At 35.0% G+C, this 27,795-nt stretch overlaps 1 protein-coding gene across 5 annotated transcripts in view; it reads right to left on the bottom strand.

The window, feature by feature from the left end:
* The window catches only part of KIAA1328 (KIAA1328 ortholog), a 386,783-nt gene that overhangs the window by 355,658 nt on the left and 3,330 nt on the right, over window positions 1-27,795 (bottom strand). For 2 of the 5 annotated variants that reach the window (XM_067699299.1, XM_067699298.1), the window contains exons 2-4: window positions 24,722-24,757; window positions 23,853-23,995; window positions 16,138-16,232 (exon numbers count right to left, since the gene is read on the bottom strand). The exons of 1 other annotated variant lie outside the window; for it this stretch is intronic. In XM_067699299.1, coding sequence (XP_067555400.1) covers window positions 16,138-16,232; window positions 23,853-23,995; window positions 24,722-24,757 — 274 coding nt within the window. Of the gene's footprint in view, window positions 1-16,137; window positions 16,233-23,852; window positions 23,996-24,721; window positions 24,758-27,795 lie in introns of those variants that run through there. 2 more of the 5 variants (XM_067699300.1, XM_067699302.1) reach the window with 2 other exon arrangements.

Here is a 27,795-nt window from a genome sequence, read left to right on the forward strand (position 1 = left end):
GGAAAAAAACGGAGCTGGAGGAATCAGACTCCCTGACTTCAGACTATACTACAAAGCTACAGTAATCAAGACAATATGGTATTGGCACAAAAACAGAAACACAGATCAATGGAACAAGATAGAAAGCCCAGAGATAAACCCATGCACCTACGGTCAACTAATCTATGACAAAGGAGGCAAGGATATACAATGGAGAAAAGACAGTCTCTTCAATAAGTGGTGCTGGGAAAACTGGACAGCTACATGTGAAAGAACGAAATTAGAACACTCCCTAACACCATACACAAAAATAAACTCAAAATGGATTAGACACCTAAATGTAAGATCGGACACTATAAAACTCTCAGAGGAAAACATAGGAAGAACACTCTATGACATAAATCACAGCAAGATCTTTTTTGATCCAGCTCCTAGAGTAATGGAAATAAAAACAAAAATAAACAAATGGGACCTAATGAAACTTCAAAGCTTTTGCACAGCAAAGGAAAGCATAAACAAGACGAAAAACAGCCCTCAAAATGGGAGAAAATATTTGCAAATAAATCAACGGACAAAGGATTAATCTCTAAAATGTACTGGCAGCTCATGCAGCTCAATATTAAAAAAACAAACAACCCAGCCCCAAAATGGGTAGAAGACCTAAATAGACATTTGTCCAAAGAAGACAAAAAGATGGCCAAGAAGCACATGAAAAGCTGTTCAACATCACTAATTATTAGAGAAATGCAAATCAAAACAACAATGAGGTATCACCTCACACCAGTTAGAATGGGCGTCATCAGATAATCTACAAACAACAAATGCTGGAGAGGGTGTGGAGAAAAGGGAACCGTCTTGCACTGTTGATGGCAATGTAAATTGATTCAGCCACTCTGGAGAACAGTATGGAGGTTCCTTAAAAAATCAAAAATAGAATTACCATATGATCCAGTAATCCCACTACTGGGCATGTTCCCAGAGAAAACCATAATTCAAAAAGACACATGCACCCCAATGTTCATTGCAGCACTATTTACAATAGCCAGACCATGGAAGTAACCTAAATGCCCATCAACAGACAAATGGATAAAGAAGATGTGGTACATATAAACAATGGAATATTACTCAGCCATACAAAGGAACAAAATTGGTTCATTTGTAGAGACGTGGATGGATCTAGAGACTGTCATACAGAGTGAAGTAAGTCAGAAGGAGAAAAAGAAATATCATGTATTATTGCATATATGTGCAACCTAGAAAAAATGGTACAGATGAACCAGTTTGCAGGGCAGAAACTGAGACACAGATGTAGAGAACAAACTTATGGACACCAAGGGGGGGAAAGCGCCAGGGTAGTGGTGGTGGTAGTGTGATGAATTGGGCGATTGGGACTGACATGTATACACTGATATGTATAAAACTGATGACTAATAAGGACCTGCTGTGTAAAAAAAATAATAATATTAAATTTTTAAAAAAAGACGCTGATGTAGGGAATAGACTTGAGGACACGGGGAGGGGAAAGGGTAAGTTGGGACGAAGTGAGAGAGTGGCATGGACATATATACACTAGCAAATGTAAAACAGATAGCTAGTGAGAAGCAGCCACATAGCACAGGAAGATCAGCTCGGTGCTTTGTGACCACCTTGAGAGGTGCAATAGGGAGGGTGGGAGGGAGATGCAAGAGGGAGGAGATATGAGGATACATGTATATGTATAGCTGATTCACTTTGTTATACAGCAGAAACTAACACACCATTGTAAAGCAATTATACTCCAATAAAGATGTTAAAAAAATAACAACTACTAGAAAATATGCAGCATAATATATGACAAGAATTGATTACCTCTTCCACAAATGCTTTGAAAAAGTAGATCATCATGTAGCAAATACTCAATAATTGTTTTTCAATAAAAACTGGGTAATTAATATGGTTAGAATAAACACTTTCAGTTATAAAGTACTAACCTGATAATACTCAAATCACAAATGCCATTAATTTAAGCTATAGTTCCAATTTTGAGACACCAATCTAATAAAATATTTGTATAAGAATTTCTGGTAATCTATGCTCTTCACTCTTCCCTTAGTTCAATGTTTTCCTTTCGCCTGTTGATTTCAGATGTAAGAAATCTGAATCCATTAAAACAGGCATATAAAAAAAAGAGAATAATCAGCATATATAAAGACTCTTGGTAAAAAAATAAAAATTGCCTGAGAAAAGAATGAAAAGCTACTGCATATACTTACATATCACATGTACCTACAATTGTGGCCTTTCAACTTTTCATAACCAAACTGTGGCCCAAGCATAATTCTGAGTAGGTCAAGCAGGCATAATTCTGCATAGATCCAGCAGGGTCAGAGGAGCCTGTCCACATTCAAATGGCACTGTGCATGCTTCCAGAGGCCATGCAGAAGGGAGGAAAAAAATGCTATAGAAAAATTAACCTCTTTTAGGAAGAAGTATCCGGCCAGAACCAAGAGAAAGATTGTACGCTAGTCACTCAAAAACTGTTCTTTCAATTCTAGAGCTCAGAATCGACAATCTGAGAATGCATTTTGGCATATTAACTGTTCTACAGCATGAAGATACACTAGAGTTCAGAGAATGCCTTTCTAACTAAAGCAATTTAAAAATTCCTTATCTTTTCTTGAAATTTACTATATAATCCATTATAAATTCTATTTATACCCCGCCCCAAGTCCATAAAGGCTTCAAATGCGAAGAAAAAAAACTGAGTCACTGAAAAATTAAAGTCTAACCTTCTTATTGTACTGCAACGTACATTTAATTATGACCCAAAATTATGATTGTTTTCAAAAAATAAAAGACAGGAATAAATATAAAATAATGATGACCTACTTATTTTACAATGGGAATCTAATGGTGCTACACTTTCTATTTTTCTTCTGAGAAATGTTAAGTAGAAATAGCAAACTGTCCTCTAGGAAAAATCAGAGTATCTGAGCCTAAAAAAGAACCCTGTCCTCAAATGAGTTAGCACACAGGTATTCACTAGGGAACCATGCACTATGTGACAGTGTGGGCTCAGAACATGAAATAGTGGAGCTTTTCTAAGGCTTCTTAGAATATGGCTCATATACATCAAAAACTGCAATTGTAGCCAAGATTATTTTAAAACTTTTTTTTCCCTTTAAAGAATGAGCTATAGTACGGTTTGTGCAGTAGTCTATGGTACCCCTGCCCATCTTAAAAAGTCGCAGTAAAAAAATGCAAATGCGTAAATAAAGAACTGTCACCATCTTTCAGCACAAGCTATAATATTTTGCAGAGCCATTCATTTTTCAAGTCCTCATAAATGAACTACTTTTCCCATCCATGCAAACAATTCATTAATTTTACTGTAAAAGACTTTCTGAGGTCACTTAATTCAGCAATCTTGAACAAAAAGAATTCTCTCTAACCTAATACCTCTTAAAAAGATTAATCAATATTCCACTTATCCTTCTGCAAATGTAAATCAATGCTGGACACCTCAGGGAAACCCTTTTATTTACTTGAAACTCATATATCAAGTCATGTCTTATACTCTCTTTTATAAACTAAATAATATATAATATTCCTAATTTATCTTTGTGGTATGTGTTATCCATTAGCCTGTAAATTTTGATTTGTATTTGTATTCTATTATTTTATTAGTGTAGTTAACACAAGTGAAAAAGTTCTCTGAGCATATACAGATTATTAAGGAGGCATCTACGGATTAAAAACTCACACCAAGTGTTTTTATCTATTTGTTTTCTTGCCAAATAGCATAATATTGTTTGCTCATGTTCAGGTTAAATTTAACTAGGAACCATGCATTTTTTTTCTTTCACTCACTGGGCCTAACCAGTAAGCCTCTCTCTAAAATGAATTTTTTTTTTTTTTTTTTACGGTAAGCGGGCCTCTCACTGCTGGGGCCTCTCCCGTTGCAGAGCACAGGCTCCGGACACGCAGGCTCAGCGGCCATGGCTCACGGGCCTAGCCGCTCCGCAGCATGTGGGATCTTCCTGGACCGGGACACGAACCCGTGTCCCCTGCATCGGCGGGCGGATTCTCAACCACTGCGCCACCAGGGAAACCCCTAAAATGAATTTCTAATTTATTTTTATCCTAGGCACTTAATAACCTGTACTTGTCACTACTGTCTTCTATCCTGCTTGAATGAAACCATTTTCCAAGCTCTTATACCAATTCTGAATTTTATTTATATTTTCTATTAACATTTACTTTCATTTAGAAACAGCAATAAATCTTATAGGCATCTTTTTTATTCTTTCATACATAACACCGATAAAGATACTGACTAAAAAGGACCTCACAGCTAGATTCTCAATGGATCCCCCCAAGATATACGTAAGCCAGTCTTAGAATTTGGATATATTTGGTTTTCCCTCTTATACTGATAAAGTCAAGGCCATGTTTTTATTAAAAAGGCTATGCTTTGGTAAGAATGCTTTTCATCTCAAAGGCAACATTAAAAAAAAAGATACAGTTATCACTTTGCCTTTATATTGCATGTCACTCTGTAATTGCAAACACGCTGTTTGTTTTGTATGTTGTACTGAGAGTTACTGAATACTACAGAATTCTGAAAATAAGCTTGTTAATGGTCAACACTGGGTGCTAAGCACTCAGTGACTTCTCTCCTAAAACAATGTTAGTAGATCTGCACAGTAGCTGAAATTCTTAAGCATACTATACTTGAATATGACATAGGAATACGTAAGATTTCCTAAATCTTCCAACACTTTCCCCATTTGGTTTGACCTTTATCACAACCGAAACAACCTCCATTCTTTATGCTTAATTTTTACTGAAAAAACATGAATTGAAAACAACTTTCAAAACTTTAGCCTCCTAATAACCCTCTATTAATACATTTTCATTATTCTCTATTTATTCAAAAGTATATTAGTTTTAAAAAAGCAATAGGGCTTCCCTGGTGGCGCAGTGGTTGAGAGTCTGCCTGCTGATGCAGGGGACATGGGTTCGTGCCCCGGTCCGGGAAGATCCCACATGCTGCGAAGCGGCTGGGCCCGTGAGCCATGGCTGCTGAGCCTGCACGTCCAGAGCCTGTGCTCCACAACTGGAGAGGCCACAACAGTGAGAGGCCCGCGTACCGCAAAAAAAAAAAAAAAAAAAAGCAATGTACCAGGCAAGGTAGGCAGAACACAAAAGAATCAGAGTTTTTGTCTTATTTTATATGACACGAGTTGGAAAGCAAAGTATATAAATATAAAACAATGTGTTTCTTCAAGAATAAGAAAATACATCTAAATGTCCTTTACGCAAAGAGAAAACTTTTTTCTCTTCTAAACTGAACATTGAGTTTTCATTTCCTATTTCTCTTCTTCATATTCGACTTTCCTTTTTCTTCCTGAACAATTAAGTCCTAAAACCATGACACAGGGCAGAGTCAGAATCAGAGTGACATCAAGAGGTGCACAGAAGGTCTGCCCAGTGGGATGTCACTGGCCAAGCTAGTTGAGGGCATCAACAAGTGAGGGTAATCGAGCACGGGCAGCAGAGCCTCAACGAGATGAGAAGAGCATCCACGTGGAGGGGTAGCCCAGCATGGGTGTCAGAGCCTAAGTATTTGAGGTAGTTATCCTTGCAAGAGGATGGGAGTGATCCAGCATCGAGATTCAGAGTCCCAGTATGGTGAAGAGGGGTTGGGAGTGGGTGCTGGTGTAGAGTAGTCTACAAAAAGTAAAGAGAGCATCCACACAGTGTTAACCTGAAGCAGGTTATCACAGCCCAAGGAGGATGAAAAGGACACACACTCAGAGGGCAGCCCAGTGAGTAGTATCAGAGCCCAGGCAGAGTGAGAAGGGTCAATCTCAAGACGGGGCAAGCTGGTGAAATGTCAGAGCCAAGATGAAGAAGGAGGGCATCCACACAAGGGAGAGGACCAGCATGTGGAGGTCAGAGCCAGAGAAAGGTAAGGAGGACATAACTGCAAAGGGGTGGCTTGGTGTAGGGTGTCAAAGCCTAATCAGAGGAAAGAGGAGAGGACATCCAAGGAGTGGAGACATCTCAACATGAAGAGTCAGAACCAGAGTGCAGTGAAGAGGACATTCAGGCAGAGTATGGCCTGGGTTGGTGTGCTGGAATGTAAGCAGAGAGAAAGGGCATCCTTGAGGGAAACTCGTGGACGGTAATGGGGAGTTCAGCCTCCAGCAGGATGAGGTGGCTTCTGTGCAGGAGAGGGAGTAGAGGCAGAGATGGAGGATTAGTTACATACAGGATGATCAAACAAAAAAAGGAAATATATTAAAGATAATATAAACCAGGTTTTTCAATGTAAACTGGGAGAATTACAATTATAAACATTTTCTTCAAGCACTCATGAACACTCATCAAGATCAACCATATCTTGGGCCATGAGACAAACCTCAAAAAAATTTTGCAATTGTTCTCTTAGCATAAGAGAACCAAACTAGAAATCGATAACAGAAAGACAAGGGGAAAACCTCCAAATGCTTGGAAATTATACAGTGCAGTTCTAAATAATCCATGGGTCAAAGAGGAAGTCTCAAAGGAAATATTTTTTAAAAATACATAGAAGTGAATGAAATGAAAATACAAAAAATCAAAACATGTGAGATGCACTGAAAGTAGTAATGAGAAGAACTAAATAGTTATATCAAAAAAAGAATAGTCTCAAGTTCCTATTTTAATAAACTAGAAAAATAACAAAATAAATATAAAATAAGAAGAAGGAATAAAATAACAAACACAAGAGCAAAAATCAATGAAATTGAAAACAGGAAAAATAGAGAAAAAAATCAATGAAAGAAAAAGCTGGTTCTTTGAAAAAAAATCTCTAAAACTGACAAGCCTAGCAAGACTGACAAAAATAAGAGTGAAGATACAAATAATATCACAAATGAAGCACTATAGACCCTGAAGTCATTAAAAAGATAATAAGAGAATACTATGAACAACTTTATGTTGACATAAATTAGAAGAAATGGAACAATTCTCAAAAGTCACAAACTCCCAAAACTCAACCAAGACAAAATAGACAACTTAAATAATCTTATAATCATTAAACAAATTGAAACTGTAATTAAAAAGCTCTTCAGAAAGAAATATCTAGGCCCAGATGGTTTCACTGGAGAATTCTATTAAATATTTAAAGAAGAACTAACACCAATTTTATACAATTTCTTCCGGAAAATAGAAAAGGAGAGAATACTTCCTAACTCACTTTATAAGGATGGTACTAAAAGCAGACTGAGGCAATAAAAAAAGAGAAAACTACCATCTAATACCTCTCACAAACTTTGATGTAAAAATTCCAAACAGGGAATCCCTGGCAGTCCAGTGGTTAGGACTCACCGCTTTCTCTGCTGGGGCCGAGATTTGATCCCTGGTTGGGGAACTAAGATCCCGCAAGATGCGTGGCGTGGCCAAAAAAATAAATAAATAAAAAAGTAAAATAAAAAAATTAAAATTCTAAACAAAATACTATAAAAGCAAGTCCCGCAATGTAGAAAAACAATTATAACAAGTGAGATTTATTACAGGTATGTAAGGCATGTCCAACATTTAAAAATCAATTTTAAGATAACCCACCAAATAAATAGCTAAAGAAAACTCATATGATATAGAGGCAGAAAAATGTATTTTACAAAACCTTGCATGGAATCATAACAAAAACTCAGCATAGAGAGAAAGTTCCTCAACTTTAAAAAGAGTATCTACAAAAAATCTACAGCTAACATCATACTTGATGATAGATTGAATGCTTTCCACATAAAATCAAGAACATAGTAAACATATCCTCTCTCAACACTCCTATTCACATAGCACTGGAAGTCTTAGCCAGGACCATAAGAAATAAAAAGCATACACATTCAAAAGAGAGTAATAAAACCGTCCCTATCTACAAATGACATAATTGTCATTGCCCCAAAGAATCAACAGTAAAACCTCTAGAACTAGTGAGTTCAGCAATGCTCCAGGAATCAAGATAAACACGGAAATTTCAATCACATTTCAAACAGCAAACAAACATGAAACGACAAACGTGAAAACCAAAATTTAAAACACAATACATTTATAATTGCTCCAAAGAAAATTAAATACTTAAACATAACTGTGAGAAAACACATACAGGATTTATATCCTGAAAATTATAAAATGCTGATGAAAGAAATCAAATAGCTAAATAAATGGAGAGTCTTGCCATATTCATAGATTGGAAGACTCAACAGAGTAAACATGTCAATTTTTCCCAAAACTGATCTATAGTTTTAATGTAATAGCTATTAAAATACCAGCAAAGTTTTTTTAATAGACATTGACAATCTTCTAAAGTTATCATGGAAAGGCACAGGACTAGAAGAGCTACAATAATTTTGAAAAAGAATAAAATGGGAGGAATCATTCTATCCAATATTAAGGCTTACTATATAGCTACAGCAATTAAGACAGTTGGCAGAAGGATAGAGACATAGATCAATGGATTAGAAAAGAGAACTGAGAAAGAGACATATGCAAATATGTCCAACTGATGAGAAAGAGACATATGCAAATATGCCCAACTGATTTCTGACAAAAGTATAAAAAAGATTTCAACAAATGGCGCTGGAGCAATTGGACACAGTAGGCAAAAAAAAAGGAAGCTCAACCTAAACCTCACACCTTATACAAAAATTATTGCAAAATGGATCATTCACTTAATACAAAACATAAAACTATAAAACTTTCAGAAAGAAACAGGAGAAAATCTTCAGGAACTAAGGCTAGGCAAAGAGTTCTTAGACTTGACAATAAAATCATGGTCTGTAAAAGGAAAAAACTGATAAACTAGACCTAGTTAAAATTAAAAACATTTGCTCTATGAAAGACCCTACGAAAGGGATGAAAAGACAACCTACAGACTATGAAGAAGTATTTGCAAACTACATATCCAACAAAGGCTCTCTATATAGGACATATGAAGAACTCTCAAAGTTCATCAATAAAAAAACCCAAATATTACACAGGAAATGGGCAAAAAGGATGAAGAGACATTTCTCTGAAGAAGATGGCAAATAAGCACATGAAGCAATGTCCAACATCAATATCCATTAGAAAAATGCAAATTAAAACCACAATTAGGTCTTCCCTGATGGCGCAGTGGTTGGGGGTCCGCCTGCCGATGCAGGGGATGTGGGTTCGTGCCCCAGTCCGGGAGGATCCCACATGCCGTGGAGCGGCTGGGCCCGTGGGCCATGGCCGCTGGGCCTGCGCGCCCGGAGCCTGTGCTCCGCAACGGGAAAGGCCACAGCGGTGAGAGGCCCGCGTACCTCAAAAAAAAAAAAAAAAAAAAAACGCAATTAGATAACACTAAATACCTATCCAAATGACTACAATACAAAATAATTATAACAAACGTTGGCAAGAATGCAGAGGATGTAGATCTCTCTTGCATTGTTGGTGGCAATGTAAAATGGTAAACCCTCCTTGAAAATAGTTCAGCAGTTTCTGACAAAACTATATATGCATTTATGACACAATATTCCAAGGAAATGAAAATGTTACGCTCACACAAAAATCTATACATTGAATATTCACAGCCGTTTCATTTCTAACAGTCTGAAGCTGAAAACAATCCTTTAACAGGTGAATGGTTAAAGAAAATGTAGTACACCCATAGCATGGAATACTATTCAGCAATAAAAGGAACAAACTATTGATACATTCAACAACTTGGATGGATCTAAAAAGTACTATGTTGAGTGGGAAAGAAAGCTAATCTCAAAAGGTTACATACTGTATGATTCCATTTATATACCATTCTTGAAATGACAAAATTATAGAGATGGAGAGTGGATCAGTGGTTGCTAGGGATTAGGGAAGGAGAAAGCAGTACAAGGGAAAATAGCTATGTTCATAAAAGGACAGCATGAGTGACTCTTGTAACAAAACTGTTTTGTATCTTGACTGTGGTGATGGTACACAAATCTACATATGTGATAAAACTGCACAGAACTAAATATACACACAAATAAGTACATGTAAAATCTATACAAGGTTGATGAATTCTATCAATATCAATTTTCTGGTTGTGATATTGCACTACAGTTAATCAAAATGCTACCATTGGTGAAAACTGGGTAAAGGGGACATGGACTATCTCTCTGTAGTATTTCTTACCACTGCAGATGAATCTATAATTACCTCAAAACAAAGTGTTCTTTTTTTAAAATGTACCACTGTGCTACTCCATTTTTATTTCTGTGAGTCCTGGATTAGAATAAAATAAAATGTCCATGAGTCTGGTAATGATAAAAACAAATGGGACAAATGGATTTCCACATGCAAAAGAACTAAGTTGAACCACTACCTCTTACCATACACAAAAATTAAACCAAAATGAACCAAAGACCTGAATAAAGAGCTAAAACCATAAAACTCATAGAAGAAAACATAGGGTTAAATCTTCATGATCTTTGATATGGCAGTAGTTTCTTAGATATGTCACCAAAAGCACAATCAACAGGAGAAAAATTAGAAAATTTAGACTTCATCAATAGTAAAATCTTCTATGCTTCAAAGGACACAATCAAGAAAGTGAAAAAACAACTTACATAATGAGAGGTTATTTGTAAATCATGTATCTTTTAGTGGTCTAAAATCTAGAATATGAAAAAAAAATCTAGAATATGTAAAACTATTACAACAACAACAACAAGACAAACAACCCAATTAAAAAATGGGCAAAGGACTTGAATAGACACTTCTCCAAAGAAGACTTACAAATGTTGACATCATTAGCCACTAGGAAAATGACAATCAAAACCACAAGCAGATACCACTTCATACTTACTAGGATGGCTATTATCAAAAAAATGAAATACAACAGATGTTGGTGAGGATATGGAAACACTGGAATCCTTGTACACTGTTAGGGGGAATATAAAGTGGTTCAGCTGCTGTGGAAACGATTGGTAGCTCCCCAAAAAGTTCAACATAGAACAACCTAAGACCTAGTAATTCCACTCCTGGGTATATAGCCAAAATAACTGAAACAGGTGTTCAAACAAAAACTTGCACATGAATATTCATAGCGCACTACTCGCAACAGTCAAAAGGGAGAAACCCAAATGTCTATAAACGAATGAATGGAGAAACAAAATGTGATGTATCCACACAATGGGGTATTTTTCAGCCGACCTTGAAAACATTATGCTAAGTGAAAGAAATCAGACACAAGAGGCCACATATTGTATGATTCCAGTTAAATGAAATATCGAGAGTTAGCAAATCAATACAGACAGAAAACTGATTAGCTATTGTCAGGGGTTAGGTGGAAAGGGAGAATGGGCAGCAACTGCTTAATGGGTACAGTTTCCTTTGGAGTGAAAATGTTCTGGAACTTAAAAGTGATGGTTATGCAAAACTGTTAGTGTACTGAATGTCACAACAGGTCAATGGTACGTTATATGTATTTTACCACATTATGGTAAAAAACACAATGATTTGACATATATATAAGGTTCTAGAATAGTAAAACTTGCAGACAGAGAAAGTAGAATGGTGACTGCCAGGGGCTGGCAAAGGGAGGAATGGGGAGCTTTAATGGGCACACAGAGTTTTAGTTTTTCAAGATGAAAAGGGTTCTGGAGACTGGTTGAACAACAACGTGAATACATTTAATACTACTGAACTGTAGATTTAAAAATAGCTTAAGATGGTAAAATTTATGTTATGTGTATTTTACCATAATTAAAACATAAAGTTAAAAAATATATAATGACATTTCATGAAAACTACAAGCATTTCTCATGTTACAAAAATCTCTAATAAAATATTAGCAAATCAAACTCAGTAATAGATGAAAAACAAAACCAAAAACCACCATGACCAAATGAGGCTTAGGCCAGGAAGGCAAGGTAAATTAAGCATTCAAAAATCAATCAACATATTTTACCAGAGTATAACAGAGAAAAAAAAACATATTATCAGCACAGTAAATGAAGAAAAATCATTTGACAAAATTCTACTCCTATTTATGACTAAAAAAAAAAAAAAACCTCACCAAACTAGGGACAAAAATAAGTATCCTCAACCTGATAAAGAACATCTACAAAAAACCTATAGCTTACATTGTGCTTAATAGTTAAAGATTTAAGATAACAAAAAGAAGGCAAAGATGTCCACCCTCGTCACTTTCATTCAACACTGTCCTGCAGGTTCTAGCCAATGCCAAAGGGCAAGAAAAAGAAAAAAAGAATCTATAGATTGTAAAGAAAAAATAAAACTGTTTTTATCTGTAGATGACATAATCTTGTATGTGGAAAATCCAAAGTACTCTGGCAAAAAAAAACTACTATAACAAGTGAATTTTAAGAAGTTGATGGATACCAAGTCAATGTTAAAAAATCAATTCTGTTTTTTTTCAAATTAGAAATAAAATTTAAAATTCAGTGTACAGTATAATATAAAATTAAAATTACACCATTTATAATAGTATCAAAAAACATAAAATACTGAAGGATAAATACAACAAAATATGAGCATATTTTACACACTGTACCCCTGAAAACTACAAATCCTGCAGAAAAAAATGCAAGAAAATCTAAAAAAATAATGGAGAGATATGACATATTCATAGATTGGAAGACTCAGTGCATGTTAATTTTCCTCACTTTGATCTGTAAATTCAATATACCCCAAACAAAATTCCAGGAGGCAATGTTCTTTTAGGAATTAATAAGCTGACTCTAAAATTTAGTGGAATGCAAAGGACCTCAAAGAGCCAAAACAATTTTCAAAAAGAACAAAAAATCAATAGGATTTACCTGATTTCAAGACTTACTATAAAATGACAGTAATCAGGTTACTGTGGTATTGGCATCAGGGCAACATATAGGTCAGTGGAATGAAATAAAGTGCCCAGAAATAGGCCATGCATATATGGTCAACTGATTTTTGACAAGGAGGCGGAGGTTAATTCTGCAGAAAAGATACAGTCTTTTCTAACACAGGAAAAAATCTTTGCTACTGTGGGATGGGCAAGATTTCTTAGATGGAACACTAAAAACATCAACCATAAAAGAAAAAACTGATGAAGTGAACTTCATCAAAAGAAAAAAAAATTGCTTTTCAAAAGAAAATATTAAGAGCATTAAAAGCAAGCTGCAGGTTGGGAGGAAAAAACAAATATTTGAAAACTTACATCCAGAATATATAAAGAACTCTAATACTTCAATGTCAAGAAGGAAGCGGGTGAGTGAAAAAAAAAAAAAAAAACAACAGGCAAAAGATTTGAACAGACACTTAACAAAAGACTGGCCAATCATCACATTAATCATTGGGGAAACACAAATTCATTCCACAAGGAGATATCACTATACTCATGAGAATGGTCAAAATGCAAAGAAATGATAATACCAAGAGTTATTGAATACGCAGAATGATGGAACTCTCGTAAGTTCCTAGCGGGAGTGTGAAATAGCACAACTACATTGGGAAACAGTTTGGCAGTTTTTTATAAAGTTAAATATACACTTAACATATAACTGAGTAATTCCACTCCTAAGTATTTACAGAAGAAAAATAAAACATCATAGCCACACAAAGACTTGTACATGAATGTTAAAGTAACACCATTCATAAAAGGCAAATACTGGAACAACCCAAATGTCCATTAATAGATGAATAGATAAACAAATTAAGGTACAGGCATACAATGGAATACTAGTCAATGATAAAAAATGCATTACTCCTATACAAAACAAGTTTTTAAAAGTCTCAAAAACACTATGCTCCGAAATAAATCAGATACTAAAGGACAAATATTATATGATTCTACTTATATAAGGTATCTAGAATAGCCAAATTCATGAAGCACATAGAACAGTGGTGACCAGGGAATAGGCAGTGGGGAGAGTGAGGAGTTATTTAATGGGGACAGAGTTTCAGCGATGAAAAAGTTCTGGGAATGGATGGCAGAAACGGTCACACAGCAACACGAATGTACTTAATATCACTGAACTGTACACTTAAAAACAGTTAAGATGGTAAATTTTATGTTATGTATATTTTACCACACACCAAAAATCATTTTGCTGAGGGAAAAAAGCCAGACAGAAAAAAGTACATACTGTTGGGCCATTTATACTGGTATGTCAGATATAAAACTAAGCAGTAATAATAGAAATCACATTAACGGCTGCCTGGGATGGAGGATAGAGGAGGGGACTGACTGTAAAAGTTCTCAATGTAACTTTCTGGAGTAATCTTACATTTGTCAAAACTCAGTGAAATATATAATTAAAACGGGTACATATTATCGTATATAAATTGCACTTCCATATATTATATTTTAAAATAAATGAATAAGTTTGAGGAGGGAATGAAATGCAACAGAGTAGAAAACAGTATTATAGATATTACAGACTCTTTTCTAGGAGTGAGGTTATGTTGTAGTACAAAGAAGGTAGTAGCTAGAGGGAAATATCTGGTCAAAGGAGTATATACTTTATTTCTCAAGCTGAAAGAGAAATGACTGTATTTAATGCCAACAGGAAACCAGTTATTTGAAATCAGGTTGAAAATTCAGAGGTAAAAGAACATGAAGGCTAGAAATGTTTTGTTGCCAGTGTTTGAGGTACATGGAATTCTCTCTACTTTCCCACTAGCACAAAACTGTCTTGAAAAAAAAACAGTTTGGCAAGTATGAGTAGAAAAACATAGACTGAAATATCCAGCAGAGGAAACTTAGCAAATTCAAGGAATCAAGAATACATTATTCCCATATACCTGTATGTTAATAGTTAATATAGTAATAACAGGGGTTTTCAGCAGTCAAATTTGTACTAATATTAACCTTGTACTAACACAATGACCTTCTACCGAGAATTGAGCACTTTGCTAGAAAGCAGCAGTTTACTGAAACCAAAACAATATACTCTAAGATGTCAAGTACTCTCTAAGCCTGGTAGCTGAAAATGTATCAGTCAGGACAATAATGGCAATTCAGGACCAGTATATATGAAGTCAAACTAACTGTAATTGCTTTAAGGACATCCACATCCATCTTCGTGGTAAAAAGCCTTGTGAGATGATCATAAATTAAATGTTTAACAATTAAATATTTTCCCAATACAAAAAACACTACTTGAGATCATGAAAACTCTACTTCAGGGAACAGAACAGTCAAAGAATTCTAGTGAAAGAGGTTACTGCTTATCTCAGGTGGCATATCACATTCAGACTAAGGCATGTACTTTGAAATCTCAGACCTTGTAACCTAAGCCCCCAAAACATCACTGCTTTTTGTCATCTTTTATACCTGTGATTCTATGATTTAATAAGGTAATTTTTAACTTCGGTCTTTCTAGAAAAGCCTCTACAAACATTCTTTTAAGGTCTCAAAATGAAACACTTCATGTAGTTATCTTTAATTAAAAATAGAGAAAGAAGAAAAAGACCTACTATTTCCAAACATGCAATTCAATGATAAAAATAAATATAATTTCATCAGTTTTTAGGTATGGCCTTCCCCTAAACTTAACTTTTATAATTTATATTAACACATTCCTCTATAAGCATCTTCATTTATTATTTAAGACCCCAAAACTTGATATGTATATTAACAAAAAATTATACAAAGTAAATATTCTTCATATACATCATTAATAAACTGGAATAGTTTATTCCAGCTAAGAACAGCTAAGAACTCTCATTCTCAAAATTTAAAATCCCTTACTTGAAAGTATCAGAAGTTAGCAAAATGACAACTAGTATTCTTGTGAAAGATCACAATAAAATGAATGTTCTTTTCTGTTTCAGATACTAAAGCAAAACCAAAGTGCTATGCCTCTGATTACAATATCAACCTACATCAATAGCAGAGCTAAGTTTCAAAATGTTCCCTCTTGATAAATGACTGCTGCAGATATTTCCATGAAACAATTTGGGAAATTAAACCAGAAAACATAACTGAAGAGTGTTTCTTTTCCATTTTACGTTTTCTTCTACTTTTCTTTTTGGCACCACAGGATACCTTTTATTCTAAAAGTCACTGCTCCCATAAGATCAATGACACAATGACACAATGACATGAGAACATATTTGTAATTTTCTATTTTCAAAAAAAACCACTCTCTCATATAGTAATGCATTTCATATAAGGTTTTGTCTCACCTGGCCAGTTCTTTAATTAAGTTTGCAATGCGTCTTTTATCTTCAAGACATAAATCCTTCAATGATGCACTCTTTATTCCTCCCCTGCAGAAATTCTTAAAAAAAAAAAAAAAATCCTTCTGATCAACTTTCACAAAAAACAATTTTTAAGACTTTTTGAGAAATTTCTTAAAATAAGCACAGGAGATGAAATTTCTTGGATCTCTTTTATCTGGTAAAATAGAACGCTATTTACCCATTTCATTTAAACCTACTGTGAACTCAACACAGGCTAAGGAACTATCTGTCCACCAGGGGACATCTGAAATTTACACAGAAAAGCACACAGAAAGAACTCTTAGGCGGAAATGTGCCTGCTTAAGTGTTAGGGAGTATTAAGGAAACAACTTTCCCTTGATGAATGTCACAGAAACAAACACCTAATGGAAGATACTGAGAATCTTTCCTACACCATAGCCCCACAGCTGCTTAAAGATATACTAAGGCTGGCAGCAGAAGCACCAGTTCTAAGCTCTCAATATATCCAAAGGTTCATTCCAAAGGGTATTAGACCAAAGAGTAATAGTAATAATAGATAACATTATACCTAGTATTATTAGGAATATTCTAAGTATTTTATACTTATCCATTTAATTTTCACAATGTTATTAGGTAGGTATTATTCCTGTTCTACGAGGAGGTTACATATCTTGCCTAGGAATATAGCAGTTAGGTAGCAAAATCAAGACTCAAGCATTGATTCCAGAGTCTATGTTCTTACCCACTGTACTATCCTATCTCTTGTGCTATAAAAAGTTCTCCTAGTTATTGAACATCAAAGGGGGGCTTTAAAGCCATGAAACCTAGGGATTCACAAGGGAACTGGAGGTAACATGTAAAAGGAACATGTTAAAAAAAAAAAAGAATCCTTGGCATTTGCCTAACCACGAAGTAGTTTAGTCCAATTACTTCAGGTGGCCAAGAATAATCCAAGACCCCTAAAATGAATCCTGGAATTACTGCTATCCAAATATGGAAAAGACAGCGGAGAAAAAGGAAATGAGAAAGAGGATATGGTAAAAAAAAAAAAAAAAAAAAAATTAAATGGGTTTGGCTTTAGATATTAGATATGGTCAATTTAAGATGCCAGGAGGATATTCATGTGGAAATGTTTAGTCAGGAAGTTAGAAATGTGGGTCTGGCTCTCAAGTCAGAGTTTTAAAGATTTAAAACTCAGCCATATGTTATTATTGATAATGTTTAGATTTTTATTATTTTCTTTACACTTTCCTATGTTGTAAAATTTTCCTTAAAGAAAAAAATATTAGTTTTTAAAAATCATCTCCTAACCGAAGAAAATAAATTAAAATTGGTTTTTGAAAAGACAAGAGGAGAATCAGAAGCATACGACACTGTGGGAGAAAAAAGTTTCAAGAAGAATGTGGGGTTAATGGTGCTAATGATCAAAAAAGTTAAACAGAATATAAAAAGAAGTCACTGGATTTGGCAATGTGAAAAATTGCTGAAAACCCTTTAAAAGAAATTTCAGTAAACAAAAAAGAGAAACCCTTGCACACAGGCAAGAACTTCAGCTGCATTGTGTTTAGGCAAAAACCTGAAGACACAAATGTTTGTCAACCAGAGTTAAACTGTGGTATATTTATACAATGGAATTCTGTAGCTACTGGTTGTTACGCTGTTGACATTCATCTTCAAACCCATCCCCCATGCTCTGTTTTGTGATGCTGAGGCTGAGACTCTGGAAACTTCATTTCTTCTTTGCCACAACGTTCTGTTAAACTCTGCCAACAGGAAGAACCAGAGGCTCTTAGAGGAAGAAAGGACACATTCCTTTCTCTTTGCTTCCTGTTTCTATCAGTGCCACCCCTGTCAGAGATCTTTACCCTGGCAAGAACAGCTGATTCCAGTTGGTAATTCTTCTAGCCCTCATAGAACCAGCCTTTATCATATCTGCTTGGGGATAGCAATACCAGTCAGGCTGGTTTCCCATCATCAGAGGTCAAAGTTCCAGCTCTAAGTGGCTCCCCCTCCAAGCTTCTAGGTTTTAATAATTCCAACTTGTTCTGTTTTCCCAGCCCTAAAGATGGTGGTTGTTTCTGGCAGTTACTACCTACACGATAACCTAGTGTGCCCCTTTTGCTTTTCAGTTCTCCAGCACCAATTTAACAAGTCTTTATATTAAATACTCTCAGTTAAAATAACTGACTAAACCCTGACTGAAATATCAGTGAAAGGAAATGAAATGTAACCATATGCAACATAAATAAATCTCAGGAACATAATGTTGAACAAAAAAGCAAATCACACAATACGAGATCATTTATATAAAGTTTGAAATATATATAAAACTAAACATTGTTTAAAAAATAAATACATGTTTAGACCATATAGGACAGGGGTTGGTAAACTATGACTGCAAGCCAAATCTGGCCCAAAGCTTGTTTTTGTAAAAAAGGTTTATTAAAACACAGCCATGGGGGACTTCCCTGGTGGCGCAGTGGTTAAGAATCTGCCTGCCAATGTAGGGGACGTGGGTTCACGCCCTGGTCCGGGAAGATCCCACATGCCGTGGAGCAACTAAGCCCATGCACCACAACTACTGAGCCTGCGCTCTAGAGCCCGTGAGCCACAACGACTGAGCCCACGTGCCACAACTACTGAAGCCTGCATACCTAGAGCCCGTGCTCCACAACAAGAGAAGCCACCGCAATGAGAAGCTTGCGCACCACAACAAAGAGTAGCCCCCACTTGCCGCAACTAGAGAAAGCCCGCGTGCAGCAACAAAGACCCAACAGAGCCAAAAATAAATACATTAATTAATTAAAAACAAAACAAAACACAGCCATGCACATTCTTTTATACATTGACATACATAAGGCTTTTTCCACACTATAGTGGCAGACTTAGATAATTAAGACAGAAACCATGTGTCTCACAGAGGCTAAATATTTTCCATCTGGCCCTTTACAGAAAAAGTTTGTCAACCCCTGATATAGAAAAACAAAAGAATGACAAACACAAAATTCAGGATAGAGATTACCAAAAAAGATGCTATGCTATAATAAGGGAAGGATACATCTCTACAGACAGACACTACCTCAGACTGCAAGGAAGTCTGAGACTCTTCCTAGTCAATCTTTCTTTCTTTCTCCTCTCACAGTTGCCAGACTTGTAGTGAAATTTTAAGTCTCTCCTTGAATTACAATAGCATCATGGTAATTCAATGGGGAAAAGAATGGTCCTCTTAATAAATGATACTGGACCAACAGACTATCAGTATGGAAAAGTGAACTTGCTATAAAGTTTGTTGCATTTTTAAATCTCTTTAGAAGACAGTTGAAATAAAAGGAATCCAAACTGAAAAGGGGTATGTAAAACTATCTCTATTCACAGATGGCATGATCTTATATATAGAAAATTGTAAGGAATTTACCAAAAAACTATTAGATTAGAACTAATAAATGAATTTAGAAAGGTAGCAGGATAAAAAATCAACTGTTTCTGGACACTAGCAGTGAAAAATCCAAAAATGAAATTAAGAAGACAATTCCGTTAATAGTAGTACCAAAAAGTATAAAACACAATACTTGAAAATAAATTTAACAAAAGGAGTATAAGGCATGTACACTGAAAACTATAAAACATCACTGAAAGAAATTAAAGAAGACCTAAATAAATAGAAAGACATTTTACACACCATATTCAAGGACTGGAAGACTTAATAGTATTAAGTTGAGAGTACTCTCCAAATCGATCTAAAGACTCAACACAACATAGGGGTGGGGGAGTAGGAAATACAAACTGTGGGGTGTAAGACAGGCTCAAGGATGTATTGTACAACACGAGGAATACAGCCAGTATTTTGTAATAACTGTAAATGGAAAGTAACCTTTAAAAATTGAATTAAAAAATTTTAAAAATTAAGAAAAAAAGATTCCCAATCTCCTAATTTATGAGATTAACATATACACAGTACTATATATATATATAACAGATAACCATCAAGGACCTACTGTATAGCACAGGGAACTAGACTCAATATTTTGTAATAACCTATAAGGGAAAAGAATCTGAAAAAGAAAAAATATATATACACATATATAATATATAGGTATATATACAATATATACATAAAAAACTGAATCACTGTACTATACACCTGAAACTAACATAACATTGTAAATGAACTATACTTGAATTAAAAACTTTTTAAAATTTTTTTTAAAAGATTCAACACAGGGCTTCCCTGGTGGCGCAGTGGTTGAGAATCTGCCTGCTAATACAGGGGACACGGGTTCGAGCCCTGGTCTGGGAAGATCCCACATGCCGCGGAGCAACTAGGCCTGTGAGCCACAACTACTGAGCCTGCGCGTCTGGAGCCTGTGCTCCGCAACAAGAGAGGCCACGACAGTGAGAGGCCTGCGCACCACGATGAACAGTGACCCTCGCTTGCCACAACTAGAGAAAGCCCTCGCACAGAAACGAAGACCCAACAAAGACAAAAATAAAAATAAATAAATTAAAAGAAGGTTCAACATTAAAAAAAAAAAAAGATTCAACACAATTGCTACTGAAATCCAAGTTGACTTTTGTGCGGAAATTGACAAGTTGATTCTATAATTCTTATGGAAATGCAAAAGACCCAGAATAGCCAGAACAACCTTGAAAAGGAAGAACAAACTTGGAGTATTTACACTTCCTGATTCCAGGACTTACTGCAAAGTTACAGTATACTAAAGCAGTGTGGTACTGCGATTAAAATAGAAATATAGATCAATGGAATAGAACTGAGATTACAGAAACAAACACATTTATGATTAACAGATTTTCAACAAGGGTGGCAAGACAATCAAAGGAGAAAGAATGGTCTTTGCAACAAATGACGCTGGGACAACTGGAAATCCACATGCAAAAGAATGAAGTTGGGTCACTACCCATAGCATGTACAGAAATTACATCAAAATGGATCAAAGCCTAAATGTAATATGTAAAATTACAGAACCCCTAGATATTGGTATAAATCTTTGAGACCTTGGTTTAGTCAATGATTTCTTAGATATGACAGCAAATAAATAATTAAATAAATAAAAGGAAAACACTGATAAGCTGGACTTCATCAAAATTTAAAACTTCAAGCTCCAAAGGACACCAATAAGAAAGTGAAAAGAGGATTTCACTTGTGGCACAGTGGTTAAGAATCTGCCTGCCAATGCAGGGGACACGGATTCGAGCCCTGGTCTGGGAAGATCCCACATGCCGCAGAGCAACAAAGTCCATGTGCCACAACTACCGAGCCTGCGCTCTAGAGCCAGCAAGCCACGACTACTGAAGCCCCCTTGCCTAGAGCCTGTGCTTCGTCCACAACAAGAGTAGCCCACACAACACAACGAAGAGTAAGCCCCCATTTACCACAACTAGAGAAAGCCCACGCACAGCAGTGAAGACCCAATGCAGCCAAAAATAAAAATAAATAAATAAATAAATTTTATTTAAAAAAATAAAGTGAAAAGACAATTCACAAAATTGGAGAAAATATCTGCAAATCATATATATGACAAGGAACTTGGAGATGGAATCTATAAAGAACTCTTACAACTCATCAATAAGAAGACAACCCAATTGAAAAAGATCTGGATAGACATTTCTCTAAAGAACACATACAAATGGCCAAGAAGCACATAAAGAGATGATCATTATTGGCCGTTAGGAAAATACAAATCAAAACCACAATGAGATACCACTTCACACTCACGACGACAATTATAAATAAAAAAGATGGATATAAAGTGTTGGTGAGAATGTGGAGAATCTGGAATCCTCATACATTGCTGGTGGAATGTAAAATGGTATCGCTACTTTGGTAGTTCATCAAAAGGTTAAACAGAGAATTACTATATGACCCAGAAATTCTACTTCTAGGTGTATACACAAGAAAATTGAAAACATACATCCACACAAAAACTTGTACATGAATGCTGACAGCAATATTATTGATAATAGCCAAAAACTGTAACAACCCAAATGTCCTTCAACTGGTGGTTAAACAAAATATGTATTGAGCCATAAAAAGAAATGAAGTAAAGATACATGATACAACATAGATGAAACTTGAAATCACTATACTTAATGAAAAAAGCCAGTCACAAAAGGCCACATGTTACATTATTCTAGTTATATGAAATGTCCAGAACAGACAAATACAGAGACTAAAAGCAGATTAGTGGTTGCCAAGAGCTGATATGAATGGGGAATAGTTTCTGTTCACTATAAAATACACAAACTATTATATGAAAAAATACTTTCAATTTTTGATAAGAACTTGCAAATTCAACTATTCACATCCTAGTGTGAAGTGTACACACTGGGGATATAAGTAACGTAGGCAGGCTTTTTGAGCTAATCACAGTTAAATCCTGTAGATAACTAAACGTAAAACAGTTGACCCTTAAACAACATGGGTTTGAACTGCACAAGTCTACTTACAAGCAGATTTTTTTTCAATAAATATATTGCAAAACTTTTTGGAGATTTACAACAATTTGAATAAGCTTGCAGACGAACCACAGAGCCTAAGAAATATTTTTTAAAAATTAAGAAAAAAGGTGTGTCATGAATGCGTAAAGTGTATGTAAATATACATATAACATTCACAATATGTGTTAATTGACTATTTATGTTATCAGTAAGGCTTTCATTCAACAGTAGGCTATTAGTAAAGTTTGGGGGAGCCAAAAGGTATACGCAAATATTCAACTGCCCGGAGTTCAACACCCCTAACACCTGTGTTGTTCAAGGGTCAACTGTAATTAGTAACAAACTAGACATTGAAAATTTCAATATCTGAACATAAACCAGGGACTGAAAAACATTTTTTATATAGAATTCGATAGCAAATGATTTTGGCTTTGTGAGCATTCATCTTTACAGCGCCTCTGCCATTGTAATACGAAAGTGGCAATAACATAACACTAAAAGACTGAGAGTGGCTGTGTTCCAGTAACACTTTACTCACAAAACAGGAAGAAGCAGATTTGGCCTACAGGTCATAGATTGCCAAACCCTGAGTTAAACTCTGGTTGGGGAGACAAAATATAACAAAAAGTAAAGTGAAATAAACCAATCAGATAGAGCATATACCAAAGGAATGTACAGACACTATTAAAGAGGCGAAGAAAGACAAAGGAGAAATCAATGACTGAGCTATAAAAATAAAGTCTTTATGATATTATTTGCCAAACGAAGGAAATAATAACAATAATAATACAGGCTAATTTTGTTTTAATAAAGCATTTTCTTATATACAAAGGTTTATCCACCATCAACTAACAAATTCACATGAACAAAAGTCACAAAGGACACCTAATAAAAGAAAAAAATTGTCAATTTGATTTACTAACTCCACACAGATCAGGATTTAAGTCTTTGGAGACATACTAAGACAATAAATGTTTCTTAACTAAGGCTTAAAGCAAGCCTGGACATTTTGGAACAAAATGAGTAACACACATTTTATATTCATACTAAGCAAAGCATCCTAGAATCCTCTGTATCTTTAAAAATGCTTGTAGATCATCTAATGTTCTTTCAAGGGCTCCTCTACCCTTATCTAGCAGTTATTGGTCAGCATAAAAAAATGACTTACTGGTCAGCATTTATAAAGACTGGAGAATAAGGGGAAAAAAAAAAAGAAAAAAAGAAAAAAAGAAATTACTGACCTGTTCATCTACTGAATCCCCTGCACCTTTTAAAGACTCCATGGAGACTGAAGTAGCAGTCACCCTGGAAGTCTTAAGTTTAACATCAGCTTTTGGATTCACCATCTTGTGTCTTGATCTGATATTTCCTCCTGTAGAGATTCCTAAGGATTTCCATCAAACAAGATTTCAAAATTATATCTTTTCATTCTCTTAAACCCTCCCCCCATCAACCTCTTCCTTGATATCCTCTACTTATGGCACTTGATGGGGAAATCTCTTACTTTATAAACTTCGTTTTAAGGCTCTGTTACTAAATAATGAATCATGAAAAGATGATGTTTTGCATGCAAAGATTCAACTGAAGTATTTTTAAATGGGGATGTGAACATCCGTAAGTCACATTAAAACCAATAAACTACAACATACCATACATACCTTAACTTATTGAAAATTAAAAATCTGATTCTTCACACAATTACGATGCCTCCAGTGGTTCAGTTTTACTACTCATCTCTTAACAACCAGTAAGTAAGCTTTAAAGTCTATTACATAAACACTATATAAAGAAGTTTTCACATTTTTTTGAAATATAAAATTTAAACTATTATTTGTAATATGACAAGAAAAGAATCTCTTGCTCTTTAACACATGAATGAAGTATTCTGTAAATTCATCAAAAGCTGACTTGCCCAGCCAGCCCCTAAAATAAGGCAGTATTTCAAACCTTAGTGGGGTCATACCAAACATTAAAAAAAAAAAAAAAAAAATTAGGTTCTGATGAACTGTTCGGCATCTACTTATACCTGCAAAGTTATCCTAATGTTTTTATTTTCTCCTAACTCTTAAGAAGCAAAGGAAGTTTACCAAATTAATGCATAAAATCATACCTGGAACATACACTACTGACTGTTCTTCATCAGAAACTATGCAGGAAGACATAAAGGAAAATACTAGAAAAGATTATCCAACATCCAAACATTGCTGTTCTGTATTTGTTATAATTTGTAATTTGTTTTGACCTGGGAGTTTATAACTAGCTTTTAAAAACAAAACTAGAAAGCACCATAATTAAAATAAATGTAGCAAAATTAATAATCTTTTAAAGTTAATCTTTATATATTCACAACTATCTGCTTTGTAAAAATTTTGGAAGGCCTTGTTCCATAAAAGTTTTATCCATGCTTATTCCCAAGTGAGATACACTACAAATTAGTTTCCTTTCATTTTCTTTCCTTTTGTAAACAAGGAGTTAAATACTCCATTTTGCTCATCATCAGTGAATGACAAGTTATTTTAGGCATGAATTCGTAATTTCAAAGGGAGCTTTAGCTTTTAATTTTAAAGTAAGCTTTAGCATTGACATATATACAGTACCAAATGTAAAATGGATAGCTAGCGGGAAGCTGCTGCATAGCACAGGGAGATCAGCTCTGATGCTTTGTGAGGAGCTGGAGGGGTGGGATAGGGAGGATGGGAAGAGGCTCAAGAGGGAGGGGATATGGGGATATATGTATACTTATAGCTGATTCACTTTGTTGTACACCAGAAACTAACACAACATTGTAAAGCAATTATACTCCAAAAAAGATATATTAAAAAAAAAAGAATCTGTAATTTCAAAGTGAGCTTCAGCTTTGAAGAACAAACACTGTTTGGGGGCAAGTCAATCATGCCAACACAAAAAACATTTTTTATTCTTCTGCAGTATATTCATGAAATGTCTCAAGAAGCCCTACTATTTAACAAGTTGAAGAAATTTAAGACAAAAAGGACTATTCTGAATTTCAAAAGGAGAAATTCAGAAAGGCTAGAACACTGCTATAGAAAGGGAACCAATATAATAAGAAAGTTTACTTTCCAGAAATAAAATTTTATTCAGAACTATATCTAAATCCAGGTATGTCCACCATTTGATAACCTTCTATTACACTTCCAGGAAGTAAGTGTCTAAACAATTTTTTTCAAATGATCTAGAAAATACTAAAGTTTTGTTACTTTATAAAACACTTTCTTTTCCAAAATTTGTAGACAAACCAATTATTAACTATTTCCTCCTGGGAAAAGGCTGGAATAAAACAGTGGATTAATAACATGTTAAAAAATCAATATATTTCAGTTCAGAATCAATTCTAGTAATGGAATCTTTTCAAGGAATGCTGATTGAAATGCCTAGAATCCCTATGGAACACAAAGATGGTGCTTACTGTCTGAACTGCCAGGTGGTTTCTAACAGCTCTCTGCAGCACTATCACAGCTTCAAGCTTTTGGCTGATAGGGCCTCTAAAAACTTTAAATTCCCTTAGACATCAGGGATGGAGCTTAGAAAATCTTAGGAGGCACATAAGACAAGTAAACAAGCAAAAACTTAGACCCCACAAGTCCAAGGAAATTGACTGCAACTAACACTGGAGCAGAGAGAGAATTTCTAAATTCACTGACATACAATCCAAAAAAAAATCCTTACAAAATGAAATTGTGCACGCTCTTTAACAGCAGATTCATTTTTTACATCCCTTGGGACTGCACACACTGCAGGTGCTCAATAAATGTTTAATCATTTGCTGTTGGAAATATACACATGGGAGAAAGTACCCAGCGGAAAAAAGTCAAGATGACCCAGGACATGTTCCATACGGCAGTGTCTTCAACTAGAGTATAAAGTAGTGATGAATTTGCAGAACATTCTCCATCTCCAAGGATGACGTATGGAAAGACTGACATAACAGAGTCCTGAAAAACATACTACACTTCTCTGGATCATTCACAAAGGAGCCTGCTCAACAGCTGGAAGAGACCAGCCACTGAGGACCCCACTCAGCTGCACCTTGATTTGGAAGCTCATCAAGTATTTTATACTTTCTCCTCTCTTCTCAAACCAGATGCCACTTCCCCCATCCTTACTCTAAGCTAATAACTTTGCTTCCTACTTCTTTAAGAAAAACCAACTGTAGAAGCCTTCCACAAGCTTCTGTTTGCAGATCACATGATACTACATATAGAAAACCCTAAAGACTCCACCAAAAAACTGTTAGAACGAATAAATAAATTCAGTTTGTTTATAAACAAAAGTTGTAGGATACAAAATCAATATATAAAAATCTGTTGCATTTCTATACAAGAATAACCAACTATCAGAAAGACAAATTAGGAAAATAATCCAATTTACAAATGCATCAAAAAAGAATAAAATATCTAGGAATAAACTTAACCAAGGAGGTGAAAGACCTATCCACTGAAAACTATAAGACATTGATAAAAGAAAATGAAGAAAACACAAATAGATATTCCATGCTCATGAACTGAAAGAATATTGTTAAAATGTCCATAAAGCAATCTACAGATTCAATGCAATCTCTATCAAAATTCCAATGCCATTTTTCACAGAAATAGAACAAACAATCCTAAAATTTGTATGGAACCACAAAAGACCCCAATTAGACAAAGCAATTTTGAGAAAGAAGAATAAAGCTGGAGGTATCACACTTCCTGGTTTCAAACTATTACAAAGCTATAGTTATCAAAACAGTACAGCACTAGCATAAAAACAGACACAAAAGACCCCCATGATAGCTACACTTTTCCTGCTTTATTTTTCTCCATGGCACCTGTAATCACTGGACATATAATATTATTTTACTTATTCATGAACTCATCTCATTTCACTAAAATGTAAGCAGCAAGCGGGTGAAGATTTGCATCGTTTTGTTCAATGTTGTATCACCTAAGGTCAAAGCATGCCTGGCTCATGGTAAACCATCTATGAACGAATGAAATTGATATTTATTTAATCCTATGAGGCACTGTCCAACAACTCAGTGTTATCCTTCTCTTTTTGTCCTATTCAAAATATGCACACAAAACCCACTAGCTACATCCATGCCAAATTTCTTTTCAAGTATAAAAACGCTAAATAAACAGACCTTAACAAAAGTTTTTATAAATAAGACAGAAATATTTGAAA

The sequence above is a fragment of the Pseudorca crassidens genome, chromosome 12 (assembly GCF_039906515.1).
Source record: "Pseudorca crassidens isolate mPseCra1 chromosome 12, mPseCra1.hap1, whole genome shotgun sequence".
Lineage (NCBI taxonomy): Eukaryota > Metazoa > Chordata > Mammalia > Artiodactyla > Delphinidae > Pseudorca > Pseudorca crassidens.